General features: G+C 44.2%; 1 protein-coding gene across 2 annotated transcripts in view; it reads left to right on the forward strand.

Annotated features, from left to right (window-relative positions):
• ZFAT (zinc finger and AT-hook domain containing) overlaps positions 1–18,469 on the forward strand; it is a 166,911-nt gene that overhangs the window by 101,304 nt on the left and 47,138 nt on the right. The window contains exons 13-14 of one of the 2 annotated variants that reach the window (XM_075825705.1): positions 1,743–1,881; positions 2,354–2,431. In XM_075825705.1, coding sequence (XP_075681820.1) covers positions 1,743–1,881; positions 2,354–2,379 — 165 coding nt within the window. In that variant the 3' untranslated portion in view covers positions 2,380–2,431. Of the gene's footprint in view, positions 1–1,742; positions 1,882–2,353; positions 2,432–18,469 lie in introns of those variants that run through there. The other variant, XM_075825704.1, reaches the window with a different exon arrangement.

Raw genomic sequence — 18,469 nt, forward strand, 5'->3', positions numbered from 1 at the left:
TTATGTTGATCTCGCAACTCAAGGTGGACTCACGTGGATACCAGCATATTACGATACCGACTCTCCAATGAGGAGTGTGTTCCATTGCTATAATTTGCTCACCTTGGGTGAAACCTCGGCTGCCCCCGAGTATAGGAAGATCCAAGCTATTCAACATAAGGATTGACCGTGGATGGAGTGGATATAAGGAGAACCTTCCATGTGGGAATTGTGATCTGCCAATGATGAGATTGAAGGGGTGAAAAACGCGATTGATATATTTTTTTAAAATCTGCCTTAACCCTACAATTGCTCCAGGAGGAGGAACATAGTGAAAAAGAGTGAACTTTCAGTCCACCTTGAGTTGCGAGATCAACATAAAGATGAGTATTCAACTCTTTATCTATATTTGCATGGCTATTATATAAGAGGAACTGCTCCTGTTGGTTTCGGACCAAAATTCTAAAAGAAGGAGGAAAAAGCAAAAAATGCAAGTGTGAACTGAGACCAATGGTGTCTGAATAAAAATTTAACGTGGATACCAGCATAGCAGGATTCCGACTCTTAAATGTAGGGGCGTGCTCCATTGCTTAAATTTGCTCACCTTTGGGTGAAATCTCGGCTGCCCCCGAGTATAGGAAGATTTAAAGATGAATATTTAACTCCTTATATACAATTGCATTGCTATCACACAAGAGGAACTGTCTCTGTTGGTTTCGGACCAAAATTAGAAAAGGAGTAAAAAGAAAAAAGCGCAAGTGTGAACGGAGACCAATGGTGTCTGGATAAAAAAATCTTCAGAACCGGTTCTTCTAGCTAATCTCTTATATGGGTCTGATTTTGGCTTATGTATAGAACACCTATTACCTAGATATCTCATCATGACATGTCATTGTGTTTAGAGGGGGATACATTAATGGCAGTAATGTTATAAAAGTCTGTGTTGGGATCCTGGCCAGGAGACATTTTTTTAAATTATGTACATCTAGATTGAAACAAATGTGTTTTCTCAAACCCTTTTCTTTTCCTATAAAAAATCTTTGTATTATGGATAAAAGAGGAAAGAGATATATTTCTATAAAATTATTCTTATCCCAAAGAGTGCCTGGTATGTTTTGGAAAATATTTTTTCTTTTTTTTCTTTTTGTATAATAGACACATACTCTGCCTGCTCCCTCCTTCTTGTCCTCCCTTTCTAACAGGAACCCCCAGTTTTCCCAATACAGATGGATACAGTATAAATCACTAGGGTCGGAATCCTCCTTTAAGGCTCTGTTCACATCAGTACGCGGCCCCCTTCGCAGATTTGACGGGAAGAATAGAGCTGCATGCCGAGCTTGTTTTCTCGTCAAAACAACAGACCCCACAACAGACCCTATTATAAGTCATTGGGGTCCGTCAGACGCCTTCGGCCAACGACTTAGTGGTTTTACAGGGTGGTTTGAAAACTACATTTCCCAGCATGCTCTGTAGCACATTGCAGTGAATTACCTCCGCTCAGGTAGTCAGGAGTTTGTGTCAACACAGTAGCAGCTAGGAGAATTCTGGATGCAGCTCTGGATGTGACTGGAGCAAATGATGCCTTGTTACTAGAATGCGTTTGCTGCGGGCAAGACTGGTGCAGGGCTGTAACAATGACTTGTGGGGCACAGTAATGGCGGCCATTATTAGTTGTCACCCACCATCTGTGCCCGGTGAATACGTCTCGCGGTGTCTCCTTCCCTCGTGTTTCTGGCAATCACCGCTTCTTCCTTCTCTTGCAGCCCTTCTGTTGTGCCTTATGCCATTATTCCTGTAATATTCCCGGCTCGCTCAAAAGACATTACAACAAAAAACATCCTAATGAAGAATGTGTCAACTCCGGATCAGGAGAAGTCTCCTCCGAAGCCCTCGTCCTGCAAGGTAAGGAGCCTGCACGCTTTATACTCCGGGGGGGGGGGGGGCATAGATGGCAGCCGCAGGCGGAGCGCTGCTCACATATCAAGAACCTGTCCTGTCCAATCCAAAGTAACTTACAAAGTTCTATCCCTTATTATTACACAATGTTTCTCAATTCCTGACCATTTTAAAGATCTCTGCTTGCTGTCAATGTATAGGAACATGAAGAAGCTGAAAATGTAACCGGTTGTGAGCACATCCTGGTCACAGAGCTGCTGTCTGTTACAATGTATCCGCGGATGTGTATCCATTACCTAAACTGGTGCATTGTAAAAGAAAAAAACTGTTGTGAGAACTATTGGCTCTATCAAGGTTTTCAGCCTCTGAATGTTTCCATTCACTGACAGCAGGCAAAGGTTTTAAAAATCGATGAATTGAAACACACACTTTTTGCATCTTGCACGTTTACAGTTATTAGATTTTTTTTTTTTTAAAGAAGACTGGAAAATCCCTTTTAATTAGTATATCAACCACCCCTGCAAACCGCTCGCTTATCCATGGAGGCTTCCACCGGCCGGACATTTCCCATGTAGCTTCAAATGCTGGGGTAAGGCAGTCTTACATTCGGATTACAGAGCGGCCCTCCGTTCTGGCTCATAGTGGGGGTTTGGAGCAGGGGAACCCCCTCTGACATCCATATGCCCTAATAGGATATATGGATAGGGGTTCTCTTCATGGGACAACCCCTTTAATGTAGCTCCTCCCTCTACTCCATGTACTACAACACTACTTCATTTGCTTTTTGGGAAGAAAATGATAGAGGTGTTCATCCTGATCCTTCTGCTTCATGAATAGAATGCTAGACCTACAGTGAAGACTGATAAAGCAGTAGGAAATGGTGACACTGACTTTTTTTTTTTTTACCAGCCGTTTAACCTTCCTGATGTGGCGATCAATATCAATCACCGCAACACAAGGGAGGGAGGTCTCCTTCCTAGCTGATTGTCCGCACCCGCAACAGAGGTCGCCAGGGATGACGGTTTTAAAGGGGTTATCCAGGATTAGAGAAACGTGGTTGCTTTCTGAATTGTATGAATGGAGCTGAACTGCAATACCACCCACAACCTGTGGAGAGGTGCGGCGCTGTTTTTGGAAGAAAGCAGCCACGTTTTTCTAACGCTGGACAACCCCTTAAAGGGATTGTCTCAAGATTAAATGTGATCTCTTAACCACAGGATAGGCGATCATATACTGATCAGGGGGTCCCGTTCCTCCAACTGGACTGAGCGTCAGGTCGCACAATCACACTGCCGCTCCATTCACTGTCTATGGGACTTCCGGAGATGGCCGAATAACAGCGCTCCGGCAATGCCATAGAGAATGAATGGAGCATCAGGGCGCAAGCATGACCTGCCGCTCCATTCGGAGGAACGGGACCCCAGTGCTCATGATCGGTGGGGGTCCCAGCGGTTGGACCCCCACCAATCAGCATGTTATAACCGATCCTGTGGTTGGGAGACCACTTTTAATCTTAAGACAACTCCTTTAAGGAATCGCCCTGAGCCTAACAGACCCCCAAGGCTGTCCTTTTTAAATCCCTACCTAAGGTTTGTGCAGACAGTAATACTTTGGAATATGTAGGTATTCTGATTTATAAGGAAAACATTTTATGAAATTGTAAAAGTCCTCTTGTGGGACAAGAATAAAAAAATTAAGTTTAATCAAATAATTATAAAACATAAAAAATACAAATTATATTCTATATCCCTGTGATCGTTGCAACCTGTACAATAAATTAAGAGGCAATGAGATAATAGAGGGGGGTCCTCTGTTCAGGATCCTCAGCTCTTGGTCAGAGTGGGGAGCGGTTACAATGAGCGTCTCTCGATCTGGAGGTCCGGTCCTGTCCTGTATTACACAGACATCACTATGATATGAATGGACACTGTGTAATGCTTTATTTCCCCTGGTGGTGGCACTGCAGAGAAATTGAATACTTACTACCAGATTGCCACAAAGATTAATACTGATCGCAGGGGGTCCCAGCAGGACTTTGTGATGAGCTAATTGTCAAGGGACCCTTTTTAGCAAGTAGGGAGAACCACTTTAATTAAATCAATTCAATTGGAATTAGAGAAATTGTATATGTGTGTGATATATCCACTGTGTTATATCAAGTCCAGAGTCAGCGCAGCGTCTAGCAGGACATTCTCCAGCACTTCATGCTTCCCTCTGCTGACGAGCTTTATGGAGATGATGATTTAAATTCCCAGCAGGACTTGGCACCTGCCCGCACTGCCAAACGTACCAATACCCGGTGTAATAACCTCAGTATCACTGCGCCTGATTGGCCAGCAAACTCGCCCGACCTAAACCCCATAGAGAATCTATAGGATATTGTCAAGAGGAAGATGAGAGACACCAGATCCAACAATGCAGGCGAGCTGAAGGCCGATATCAAAGCAACCTGGGCTTCCATAACACCTGAGCAGTGCCACAGGCTGATCGCCTCCATGCCACGCCGCATTGATAACACCTCTCCAGTGCCACAGGCTGATCGCCTCCATGCCACGCCGCATTGATAACAGCTCAGCAGTGCCACAGGCTGATCGCCTCCATGCCACCCCGCATTGATAACACCTCAGCAGTGCCACAGGCTGATCGCCTCAATGCCACGCCACATTGATAACACCTCAGCAGTGCCACAGGCTGATCGCCTCCATGCCACCCCGCATTGATAACAGCTCAGCAGTGCCACAGGCTGATTGCCTCCATGCCACGCCGCATTGATAACACCTCAGCAGTGCCACAGGCTGATCGCCTCCATGCCACACCACATTGATAACACCTCAGCAGTGCCACAGGCTGATCCCCTCCATGCCACGCCGCATTGATAACAGCTCAGCAGTGCCACAGGCTGATCGCCTCCATGCCACGCCGCATTGATAACACCTCAGCAGTGCCACAGGCTGATCACCTCCATGCCACACCACATTAATAACCCCTCAGCAGTGTCACAGGCTGATTGCCTCCATGCCACGCCGCATTGATAACACCTCAGCAGTGCCACAGGGTGATCGCCTCCATGCCACGCCGCATTGATGCAGTATTTCATGCAGAGTCAGAGCCCCGACCAAGTATTGAGGGCAGATACTGGACAGACTTTTCAGTAGGACGACATTTCGGTATTAAAAATCATTTTTGAATTTTTTTTTATATAATATTCTAATTTTCTGAAACACTAAATTTTGGGTTTTCATGAACTGTTCCCATAATCATCAACATTAAAAGAAGAAAATGCTGGAAATAGATCCCTCTGTGTGTAATGAATCTATAGAATATACGAGAGACACTTTTTGAATTGAATGACTGAAATTAACTTTTTGATATTCTAATTCATTGAGAAGGACTAGTGTAATATATATATATTTTCCTCCCGTGGTATCGCGCACCTTTTATCTATATAGTGAGAATGAGAGCCTTAAAAAGTAATGACCGTCTAGCAACAATATGAATGTATAATCCCTCCTGGTCCCAGAGCTGTGGAGTGCGTAACAGAAGGATTGATGTATTATTAATCTGTATGATGAAGTCCACTTTCATCTTTAATAGTCCCTTATGATAAGCCGTAGTCTGAAGCATGGGGCGATACAATCATCCTTATCTCCACTGTCCATCCACATTGACGTCGTCACACTGAGCCGCAGCTAACGTGGGATAATATAGAAAACCTCAGTAATAGGGCAGCACACAAGAACCTGTTCACATTATCTTCTCCTACATCTGTGCTTTGCTTTTCTGGTTCAGTATTAATTTTCAGTCATGTTTTGTACTCTAATCACAACCAAAGCTGTCCTTTTCAGTTCTGCTTGTTTCCTGCTACCAACATGCATTGTTTATATGACAATGCAAAATTTAGAGATAAGCTGTTGGGTCGCATGACTGTCAGTAGGGGGTCCTCTTGGTCACCCAGCAGCACTGCGAGGGCTGAAATAAAGACTTGCTCAGTGCCCACTCCCTGTTGCTCTGAAGCACGAGTTAGTCTGGACCTACCCCTATAGGTGCTTCATGTAGGACATTTACTGTATACAATTGCATCTACAGGTTTTGCGCTGATAGGGCATAAGTCAGGATTCCTTAAAGGGGTCTTCCAATCATCATTGCAGCCAATTACTGGTCAATATGGGCACGTCATCGCTGCAGCTATGTCAATACACATTGGCGGAGAGGAACGGAAGCGGCGGCGCTGGAACAACTGGGATCTGTGAGGTGAATAATGGCTCTTCTACTAGAGAAGATGCACAGCTTGTCTTCAGTTATATAGGACTGGGCACTCCCTCTTCAGTTATATAGGACTGGGTTCTCCCTCTTCTTCAGTTATATAGGACTGGGCTCTCCCTCTTCTTCAGTTATATAGGACTGGGCTCTCCATCTTCTTCAGTTATATAGGACTGGGCTCTCCCTCTTCTTCAGTTATATAGGACTGGGCTCTCCCTCTTCTTCCGTTCTATAGGACTGGGCTCTCCCTCTGCTTCAGTTATATAGGACTGGGCTCTCCCTCTTCTTCAGTTATATAGGACTGGGCTCTCCCTCCAAAAAGACATGTAATTGGCATTTGTAAAGATTTTCCTAGAGAGGAGGCAGTGAAACAGAACGATCTGCCTATATCATCTATGCCAGGGAGGGGGAGGAGCTGCAGCAGAAAGGACACGCCCCCTTAGCGTAAGCCTGAAGAAGACCTACCATAGCAATGAATGTGAAGATCTCTGGATCTATGGAAGACACAGGGCTGCTTCTAGCTTTGTTAGTGCATGACCATCTCTTTCTATGTTATGTCTGATTTTTCTTTTCTTTTTTTATTTGGGAACCACCTTTAAATATAAACTATATTGAGAGGAGGACCGTTATTACCGCTCAGATGGTACTTGGCTACAGGCCAAAACTGATCTGCAGAGGATGACCCTTCCCCAGCACGTATGCGATAGATAATCCCAATGATTTGCACTTGGTTTTCGTGGGCCCTGTAGTTCCACAGTATTGTATATCGACCTCTGGATACTGGCTCCCAGGTCTTCCAATAAGTTGAACCAATCACCTTAACCCCTCAACGACCAAGGACGAAAATCTACGTCATGGTCGGCTGCTAGTTCCCGCACCATGACGTACATTTTCGTCCGCATTTCAAACTGTCACTCTGTGTAAACACAGAGTGACAGACCCGCTCTGACAGTTGTCCCCGACAGCTGAGACATCAGTCTTGCCGGACAGCGGACCATCGCCGCTGATTTCGGCAGTTAACCCCTTAAGTGCGGCGACGGATTGCCGTCGCCGCATTTAAGTGGTTTGAAGCACATCAGCAGCCCCCACGAAGTGATCGTGGGGGCTACCGATGCTTGTCACGGCAATCGGAGGTCAGATAATGACCTCCGGGTTGCCATGCACGGAAGCCTCGGAGGAACAGCCTCCGGCCGTTCCTCCTCTGCTTCCTGTCAGTGTGACAGTCACGTCACAATGACAGTTAGAGTACATTACACTACGTGTGTAGTGTAATGTACTCTAGCAGCGATCAAAGCTGCAAGTCTAAGTGTCCCCTAGTGGGACAAGTTAAAAAAGTAATAAAAATGTTTTAAAAAAAGTGTAAAAATAAAAGTTATAAGTTCTATAAACACTAAATGCTTTTTTTCCTATAATAAGACTTTTATTATAGAAAAAAAATGAACACGTTAAAAAAGTACACATATCTGGTATCACCGCGTTCGTAACGAACCCAACTATAAAACTATAATGTTATTTTTCCCGCACGATGAACACCCCAAAAAAAATCAATAAAAAACTACGACAGAATCGCAATTTTTTGGGTCACCACCGCTCCCTAAATAAAGAATAAAAAGTGATAAAAAAGTCGCATGTACCCGAAAATAGTACCAATAAAAACTTCTATCCGTCCCGCAAAAAACAAGCCCTTACACAGCTTTTTTGACTAAAAAATTAAAAAAATTATGGCTCTCAGAATACGGTGACACAGAATTTTTTTTTTTATAAATAAGTCATTTTATTGCGCAAACGCTAAAAAAAGGACCAAACCTATATACATATGGTATCGCCGTAATCGTACCAACCCGCAGAATAAATTAAAAATGTCATTTATTGCGTACGGTGAGCGCCGCAAAAAAAAAAACCTAAAAAAACGGTGTCAGAATTCCTGTTTTTTGCTCAGGATTGCAAAAAAATTTAATAAAAAGTGATAAAAAAAAATCGCATGTACCCCAAAATGGTACCAATGAAAACTACAGATTGTCCCGCAACAAATAAGCCTTCACACCACTCTATTGATGGAAAAATAAAAAAGTTATGGCTCTTGGAAAGCGGGGAGTGAAAATCTAAAATATGAAAGCAAAAAATCGATCAGTCCTGAAAGGGTTAATTCATTTCTAATGAAAAAACGTATGACCACATGTGGGGTATTTCCGTACTCGGGAGAAATTGCTTTATAAAAAAATGGTTGTTTTTTTCCTCCTTTATCCCTTGTGAAAATGAGAAAATGCAACATTTTAGTGGAAAAAATGTTGATATTAATTGTCGCTCCCTAATTCTAATAAACTCTGCAAAAGACCCGTGGGGTCTAAATGCTCACTATACCCCTAGAAAAATTCCTCGAAGGTTTTTCCAAAATGGGGTCACTTTTAGTGGGTTTTCCACTGTTTTGGTCCCTCCAGTGCATTGCAAATGCGACATGGCACCGAAAACCATTCCAGCAAAATCATAAATCCAAATGGCGCTCCTTCCCTTCTGAGCCCTGCTGTGGGTCCAAACAGCAGTTTATTACCACATATGGGGTATTGTCGTAATCGGGAGACATTGCTTTACAAATGTTGGGGTGCATTTTCTTCGTTATTCCTTGTAAATAATAAAAATTTCTATGTTGTTTCAGAAAAAAAGTACATTTTAATTCTTACAGACTAATTTCAATATATTTAGCGAAAAACCTGTGTGGTCAAAATGTTAACTATACCCCTAGATAAATACCTTAAGGGGTCTAGTTTTCGAAATGGGGTCGTTTATGGGGAGTTTCTATCATTCTGGCAGCTCAAAGCTTCTCCAAATGTACATTGGGGCCTAAAACATTTTCAAGCAAAATATGAGTCCTGAAAGCCTCCGGGTGTTCCCTTCCTTTGGGGCCCTGCCGTGTGTCCAAACAACGCATTAGGGCCACAATGTGGGTATTTTTGAAAACAGGAGAAAGAGGGTGATAGATTTTGGGGTGTGTTTCTTCTTTTTCATGGTCGCTTTACAAAGAAATCGGTCTTCAAACAAATACTTTTATGAAAAAAGTGAAATTATTATTTTTTTCACCTGATATGCATTAAATTTAGCAAAGAACTGTGGGGTCAAAATCATTACTATACCCCTAAATAAATACCTTATGGGGTCTAGTTTTCTAAATGGGGTCGTTTATGGGGAGTTTCTATCGTTCTGGCAGCTCAAAGCCTCTCCAAATGTACAGTGGGGCCTAAAACATTTTCAAGCAAAATATGAGTCCTGAAAGCCTCCGGGTGCTCCCTTCATTTTGGGTCCTGCCGTGTGTCCAGGCAGCGCATTAGGGTCACAATGGGGGCATTTTTGAAAACAGGAGAGAGAGGGTGATAGATTTTGTGGTTTTTTTCTTCATTCTCATGGTCGCTTTACAAAGAAATTGGTCTTCAAACTGATACTTTTATGAAAAAAAGTGAAATTATTTTTTTTTTCACCTGCTATGTATTAAATTTAGCAAAAAACTGTGGGGTCAAAATACTTACTATACCCTTAGGTAAATACCTTAAGGGGTCTAGTTTTCTAAATGGGGTCATTTGTGGGGGTTTCCATCACTCTGAGACCTATGAGCCTCTGAAAACCTGGCTTGGTGCCGGAAAACAAAATGTACTTCAAAATTTATAAAATTATTATTCAATTTGTAAGTCCTCTAAATTGCTGAAAATTTATTTTATTTTTTCAAAAGTGCTGCCAAAATGGAGTAAAGAGATAGAAATATATATTTAATTAAAAAAATTGTACAGTATGTGTGTACATATGTGACATATTGCAGTTAAAAATAGGGGAAAATGGTAATTTTTACAAAATTTCTTCCATTTTTCTATTTTTTAATTAATTTCCGCAAATCGTATCAGTCTACTTTTACCACTAAAATAAAGTACAACATGTGACGAAAAAACAATGTCAGAATTACTTGGATATTCAAAACTTTCACAGAGTTATTCTCTGATAAAGTCACACATACCAGATTTGACAAATCTGGCTTGGTCATTAAGGTACAAACATGCCCGGTCATTAAGGGGTTAAGGATATAAAGTATAGTGCAACACTGCAGGATAAGCTTCACACCATGCTACTTAGTTTATACTCACAAGGTATATAATAGATAAAAGCACATCAATAAAAAGAACACGCGGCACGCCAAGTCTCCTGCCCTGCCCGACCCTGGGTCTCGCCCTTTCGACTTCTTCTTTCAGGGCGTACTAAGCGTGCACCATTGGTCGAGATGAAATGACCACTAACATTATTAGACGTTCATAAAAACTATTATTCATTTTCTTCTGCATAATAAATAATGACCTGTCAGAAGTTTGGATTGGTGGGAGTCCGAGTACTGAGACCCCCACCAATCGCTCGAACGAAGCAGCTGAAGCACTCGTGTGAGCGTTCAGCCGCTTCGTCTCTGTTCAGCTTTTAAACTGAAATCTTTTAGTGTGGGGAAAAAATATATATAATGTGGTTGCATAAATCTGCACACCCTTAAACTAATACTTTGTTGAATTACGTGTTGACTTTATGACCGCATTCAGTCTTTTTGGGTAGAAGTCTATCAGCATGGCACATCTTGACTTGGCAGTTGTTGCCCACTCTTCCTTGCAGAAGCGCTCTAACTCTGTCAGATTGCGAGGGCATCTCCTGTGTACAGTCTCCCACAGATTTTCAATGGGATTCAGGTCTGGGCTCTGGCTGGGTCATTCCAAAACGTTGATCATCTTCGGGTGAAACCATTCTTATGTTGATTTTGGAGGTTCTGCTTTGGGTCGTTGTCGTGCTGAAAGGTGAAATTCCTCTTCATCTTCAGTTTTTTTGCAGAGGCTGCAGGTTTTGTGCCAATATTGACGGATATTTAGAACTGTTCATAATTCCCTCCACCTTGACTAAAGCCCCAGTTCCAGGTGCAGAAAAACAGCCCCAACGCATAATGCTGCCTCCACCGTGCTCCATAATGCTGCCTCCACCGTGCTCCATAATGCTGCCTCCACCGTGCTCCATAATGCTGCCTCCACCGTTCTCCATAATGCTGCCTCCGCCGTTCTCCATAATGCTGCCTCCGCCGTGCTCCATAATGCTGCCTCCGCCGTGCTCCATAATGCTGCCTCCGCCGTGCTCCATAATGCTGCCTCCGCCGTGCTCCATAATGCTGCCTCCGCCGTGCTCCATAATGCTGCCTCCGCCGTGCTCCATAATGCTGCCTCCGCCGTGCTCCATAATGCTGCCTCCGCCGTGCTCCATAATGCTGCCTCCGCCGTGCTCCATAATGCTGCCTCCGCCGTGCTCCATAATGCTGCCTCCGCCGTGCTCCATAATGCTGCCTCCACCGTGCTCCATAATGCTGCCTCCACCGTGCTCCATAATGCTGCCTCCACCGTGCTCCATAATGCTGCCTCCACCGTGCTCCACAATGCTGCCTCCACCGTGCTCCACAATGCTGCCTCCACCGTGCTTCATAATGCTGCCTCCACCATGCTCCACTGTGGGTATGGTGATCTTTTGGTGATGTGCAGGGTTGGCTTTGCACCAAACATACCTTTTGGAATTTTAGCCAAAAAGTTACATTTTGGTCTCCTCAGACCATAACACGTTTTCCCACATGCTTTTGGCAGACTTGATGTAGGTCTTTGCAAAACATAGCCGAGCTTGGATGTTTTTCAAAATGTTGCTGTAGGCCTCTTGGTAGCCTCTCGTGCCAATTTTTCGTCTTGTCTTTTTTTTCATCAAGTTTTGCGGGATGTCCAGTTCTTGGTAATGTCACTGTTGTGCCAAATGTGATCAACTTCTTGATGATCTTCACTGTGTTCCATGGTATATCTAATGCCTTGGAAATTCTTTGGTACCCTTCTCCTGACTGATGCCTTTCAACAATCAGATCCATTTGATGTGCTGTAAGCTCTTTACAGACCATGGCTTTTGCTGTCACATGCAACAAAGAAAAAGTCAGGAAAATCCTAATAGAACAGCTGAACTTTATATGGGGTCACTCAAAATCACTTTAAATAATGGCAGCTGTGTACTGACCATTTCATATGAGTTTAAATGTGATTGGCTAATTCTGAACACAACCACATCCCCCAATTATAAGAGGCTGTTCACACTTATGCAACCACATTATTGTAGTATTTTTATTTTTCCCCTCTAAATGATTTCAGTTTGTTGAAGGTGAAAAAAAGTTCTGAAGTTACGCATCTTGCTTTTTCAACGTGACAAAAATCTGCCATTTTAACAGGGGTGTGTAGACCTTTTTTTATCGTGTGTGTGTGCGTGTATATATATATATATATATATATATATATACACAGTATATGTATATCTCAATGTACACAGATCTACAGCATCCTATTACATACATAAAACACATATTGCATTAGCGATGCAGAAGGTATTAACAGTATTGGAGTTATAATAAAACACACAGATTTTAGGTACCTAAAAAATTCATGTTCCCACCCATTCCTCTAATCCACATTTTATCAAAATCCAAAATTTATTTTCATTTAGGGATTTAATTATAAAATATATTTGAATTCCCCGCCCATATGTGTCCACCAAAACCACGTGATCTACTCTCACCAATAGGAGCCGTCCACTATCCTAAACAATTCTAACCCTAAATTTTCTTCCAATCACAGGCCGTATTATTTAACACCTTGCATATCAAATTTAAAAACACCGCCTTCAGGTCTCCTCTAATCACGGCTAACCGCTTGTGTCATCCAATCACATTGCTTTAAGGCACAACGCCACTCTACTGCCCTTACAATGATCTTCATTCCACCTCCTATGAAACTTCAGGCTCCTTAGGAGTTCTATACTCATTCCTACGTATTATCGTATCGTCCAAGTGACCAACATAATTTTCATCCTACTAAACCCCCCTCCATCTCCAACGGCATCGAAAGGTGGCCGCACTTTTTTTTTTAATCAATCCAATTTTATTGATACGAACATCAAAAAAGATATTGTATTTCAACATCGTATACAATAATTACATCATATCAGAAAACCCCCAACATACCCTCTCCCCCCACCCCCCGCACAGCCCCCACCCATATCTCCACAAATTGTTTGCAATACCAATCCGAAAAGGAATCCGTTCTATTAACAGGTTTCCCCTCCACCCCTCCTTTGCTCCAACCTCGTGCCCGTAGTCTACTCAGGTCAGGTGATACCACCTCAGAGCAAGCCAACCATCCGCTCCATTGTTTATCAAATTTTTTTTCTGTGCCTCTTTTTGAAAATATCTTATGCTCCATCAGGATATTATGATTCAACATTCCTACAATTTCCCTCATCCCTGGTGGCTCCGCATCCAGCCAGTGTTTAGCAATACATTTCCTCGTCTGATATAAAATTTTTGCAATTGCCAGACCCACCATCCTGTCACTCTCCAATTCCCCCACCGCTCCCAACAACATAAACTTTAGGGTCTGCCGCCAGTTCCAGACCATACACCTTCTTTATCAGATCCAATATTTCCCCCCATAGGGTCCTCAGGGCCTCACATGCCCAAAACATATGAAATATGTCCGCCTTCTCCTCCGTGCACCTAGGACATTTAGCATCCGCTCTAATACCCATCTGTTTTAATACCCACGGGGTGCAGTACACTCTATGTATCAAGAAGAGTTGGGATCTCCTTTGCGCCAGACTGAGTGATAAGTGACGTGGACGCTAATATCTCCTCCCACTCCTCTTCGATCAATGGACCAATATCCTATTCCCATTTTACTTTTACCATCGCCATCGGGTCCCCCAGGTGTTTGGACAACAAGCTCCTGTATGCCATCGAGATCAGGCCTTTGGTTGTGTCTGCCCGTCCCACATATTCTAGGACCCCCAGAGCACAGACCGTCAGCTCCACCACATGCGCCTGTAGGGCATGACGGATCTGCAAATATTGATAAAACATATTGTGCTCTAGTGGAAATAGGTCTTTCAGCTGCTGAAATGATCTCAGCACGTTATCATCATACAAGTGCTGTAATCGCCCAACCCCCGCCAGCTCTCATTTTTGCATGCCCTCTAATTGGTACAATTCCCACAGGACCGGATCATGCAATAAGGGAGTATATTTGGTACACATTTCCACTCCCAAGATCTGTTTGCATTGCCACCAGCCGTTATGTATCAGGAACAATGTAGGTTTAGCACTCGCCAGTCTCTTAAAGGTATGCGCTTCCAGGCCCTCTAGCGGGTTGAGTCCTCCCCCCCCCCCCCCATGTATGACAATAAGCGTGCGCTAGATCCCCATGTCTCTGTATCCTCCCACCCTTTAAACTGTTGGCTCTGAGCGGCCAAGATATATATCCAGGCGTTTGGCAGTGCAACCCCCCCTTCATCTTTAGGCAATTGCAGGTTCTCCAATTTTATCCTCGGAACCCCCCTTTTTTCCAGACCAGATCCCGAAAGAGATTATGCATTCGTCTGAACCAATATTTAGGTATCCATACTGGGGAATTATGAAGAATATACAGAACTTGAGACCTAAGGATCATCTTGATCAGATTGGTCCTCCCCAGAGCAGAGAGCGGGAGCCTGTTCCAGGCGTCCACCTTATGTTTCACCTTGAGCAGCAGTGGTCAAACATTCAAGGACATACAGTCTTGGACCCTGGCTGTCACCTTAACCCCTAGGTATGTAAATTCAGAGACTATCGGAACCCGGGGTCCCACTCCAGTGTCCACAACATTAACCGGGTCAAGTGGCATAAGAGCAGACTTGGTCCAGTTAATATTTAATCCCGAAAACACCCCAAAACTTGTGATTGTGTTCATTACTACCTCCAGAGTGTTCTCCGTGTCTGCCATATATACTAAAATATCATCTGCATATAACGAGATTTTTTTCCTCCATTTCCCCGTATTGCAAGCCCCGTATGCGCTCCTCCTGTCTGAGACACGCCAGTGGTTCCACCGCCAAAGCAAACAGCAATGGTGACAGTGGGCACCCTTGGCGCGTACCCCTGGCCAGCGAAAACTTTTCGGACAATGCACCATTCACCCGTATGCGAGCTGAAGGGGCCACGTACAGCAACTGTACCCATTTCACGAAATTAGGGGCGAATCCCATCTTTTCTATTACCCGCCATATGTGCCCCCATCTACACAATCGAACACTTTCGCGGCATCTAGCGTTAGCACAGCCCTTCCCCCACGAACATCCGGTTTTGCCTGAAGATTTAAAAACAACCGCCTGAGGTTGACAGCCGTCGATTTGGAAGGCATGAACCCCGACTGGTCTTCATGCACCACCTGCTGAACCACCTTATTTAGCCGCAGCGCTAGAACCTTCGCCAAGATCTTAACCTCCGACGTCAGCAAGGATATCGGTCTATAGGACTCCGGCAATTGACTATCTTTCCCCTCTTTCAGGAGAACCACTATCGTTGCTTCATATAGGGAGTCCGGCAATTTGCCTCTGTCAAAGCTATCCTGCAAAGTTATTAAATATTGTGGCGCTAATTCTGTTCCATATTCCTTATAAATCTCCCCTGGTAACCCATCTGGACCCGGAGCTTTCTCATTTGCCATATCCCTTACCGCCTGTTCCATCTCCTCCAATGAAATAGGTGCCTCCAAGCTTTCACGGGCCTCAAGGCCCAATGTAGGCAAATTAATGCTTCCCAAGTAATCTTCCAGTTGCTGAGTGTCGTAATGCGCTTTGGATGTGTATAGGTCAGTATAAAACCGCTTAAATATTTGCAAGATTTGCCCCGTGTCTGTCTCCACCCTCCCCCCGAAGACCATGAATGAAATTGTTACTCCCTTGCGGCTGTGCCATCCTAGCGAGTAACCTTTCCGCAGTTTCCCCTTCTTCATAATATTTCTGTTTAAGGAATAAGCGTTTATTATCCGCCATTGCTAGTTGGTGATTTTTCAACCGCGTCTGAGCCTCAACCCAATGTCTAAGTGTCTCCTCTGATCCCTCCTCTACATGTCTCCCTTCTGTTTCTGTCACTCGATCCTCCAAGCTTTCTCCCAGTTGCCTAGACTTAGTTTTAATTAGTTTAATATATTGAATGAATACTCCTCTCAGCAATGCCTTCATGGCGTCCCATAACACCCCTTGCGGCACCGACTCGGTATTAAAAGTAAAATATTCTTTGATCAAGTCCCTTATTTCCCCGCCATCCATCAATTTCAGCCAGAACGCATTCAGCTTCCAATTCCCGGGGTTCCTGGTAGGTCTTACACCCACTTCCAGTGTCACCGCCATCGGAGAGTGGTCCGACAACGCCCTCTGTAGATATTCAATTTGCGCCACATACGGCACTGCTGAAGCGGAGCATTCTACCAAATCTATTCGTGAAAGAGACTGAAACGTAGACGATGCACACGAGAACTGCCTCACCTCTGGGTGTTTATCTCTCCAAATATCCCGCAAGCCCAGTTCCACCATTAATCTTCCAAAGGCAGTCAGTTCACCCCCTTGCCCACCCCCTCCCCTATGAAATCTATCCAACCCTTCAGACATCACTGCGTTAAAATCCCCCATCAAGATTAGCGGTACCTCAGGCCACCTGGAAAGTTTTTCCTTAACTCGTTTAAGTACAATGCTAGAATAAGGCGGAGGGATATACAGCACTACCAGAATACACTCCCAGTGATATATAGTACAATGCACTCCCACATACCTCCCCTCCTCATCAGAGAAAGATGAATGACAGACAAAGGGAAGGCTCTTATGTATCAGCAAACTCACCCCCCTAGAATAAGTCGTATGGAAGGAGTGAAACCCATGTGCAATCCACACTCTTTGCAATAAGGACACAGATTCTCTAGTCAGATGCGTTTCTTGCAGCCCCACTATCAAGGCACCTTGTTGTTTAACCCAGTTGAAGATTGCCTGTCGTTCCCTAGCTTCCCGTATTCCCCGGACATTCCAGGATAAGCGTTTAACCGACCCCATCAGGCGTCATATCATAGAGAAATCTGTTGCTACTCCAAACTAGTACACCCGAGATACTGGGCCGTGCGTCCCCTCCCTCCCCCCTCCCCCCCCCCCCCCCCCGTACAAAACCTCCCCTCCGAAAAGGGTCAGAGCGACATGTACTGTCTCTCCCATCCAGCAGAGGCACACCGTAGTGTGAACTTTTGACATGCCCTAACGGCATCTCCAACTTAACCATGTAACTTTCTCACCACTTCCAGTGAGCGCTGGCTCCCACTGCTATTCATATGTATTAAACAATCCCACACAATCAGCAGATTTTACAGATACATTAGGTACCCAGTAACGATCCCACAATACCATTGCCAACAAGTACGGCCAATTTGTTAAAAGGATATCACCCTGTCGCGTGTCAGACAAGGGTGCTCGCACATAGGAGAACAGCAGAACAACATGTAATAGACTACAGTCCCGCAAACGACTCCTTGACTCCAAACTTCACCGCCTAGGCGGGCTTTCACGCATCCTCTTCTCCAGCCGGTCTCCGCAGCCACGTCTCATTGCAGTCCAGCCATCTGGCAGTCTCCCTGGGGTTCTCAAAGAATGAAGCAGTCCCAAATGCAACCACCCGCAATTTAGCCGGGTACATCATGGAATATGGTATGGACAAGTTCCTCAGACGCTTCTTTACGTCCCAATATTGCAGCCGCTTCTTCTGCACTTCCGCAGAGAAATCCGGATAAAAGGATATTTTAGCGCCATTAATCGAGATATCCTGCCGTTCCCTTGCTTTCCGCAGGATCTTATCTCTATCCTTGTAATGTAACAGCTTCACTAATTCCTTGATAATTCCTAGAGCGGGATCCTTGTCGTGGATTGCGAGCTTGCGTCCTTTTGGCCAAAATGATTACTAATACCCCAGGTATTTTTCATTACTACATATATTCGCTTCTCTTGGACACAGCCGGGTCTTTGATGCTGGGAGAGCATGGTGTGTTGTTGTTTGGCATAGCAAGCAGGGTAGCCCGCTCTATGAATTATCAAGGCGTCACAAATAGGCTTCTACCTGGCTATACACGTTGTGCCTCATGACGTACACACTATCCCTCCATGTTTCACACACTTGCACCCCATTATCCATTTATTTCTATTGAGGCACTTCACTCATTACTGCCCCCTATATTTCACTCATAGTATTACACTTGCACACACACTATTCATTTATTATTTCTTACTACACATCCCATGCACCACACACACCACTCCCCTCAAGACTAGTGGGAGTGGCTATTATTATTTAAAGCACCTGCTCACTCCTTCATCAGTGTTTCTGACCTGGCTGTGTCCCTTTGTAAGTATGACCTCTTTCTGTGTTTTAATATTAATACAGTGTTTTATGGAATATGGAGATTTA

The sequence above is a fragment of the Rhinoderma darwinii genome, chromosome 5, assembly GCF_050947455.1.
Source record: "Rhinoderma darwinii isolate aRhiDar2 chromosome 5, aRhiDar2.hap1, whole genome shotgun sequence".
NCBI classification, from domain to species: Eukaryota; Metazoa; Chordata; class Amphibia; order Anura; family Rhinodermatidae; genus Rhinoderma; species Rhinoderma darwinii.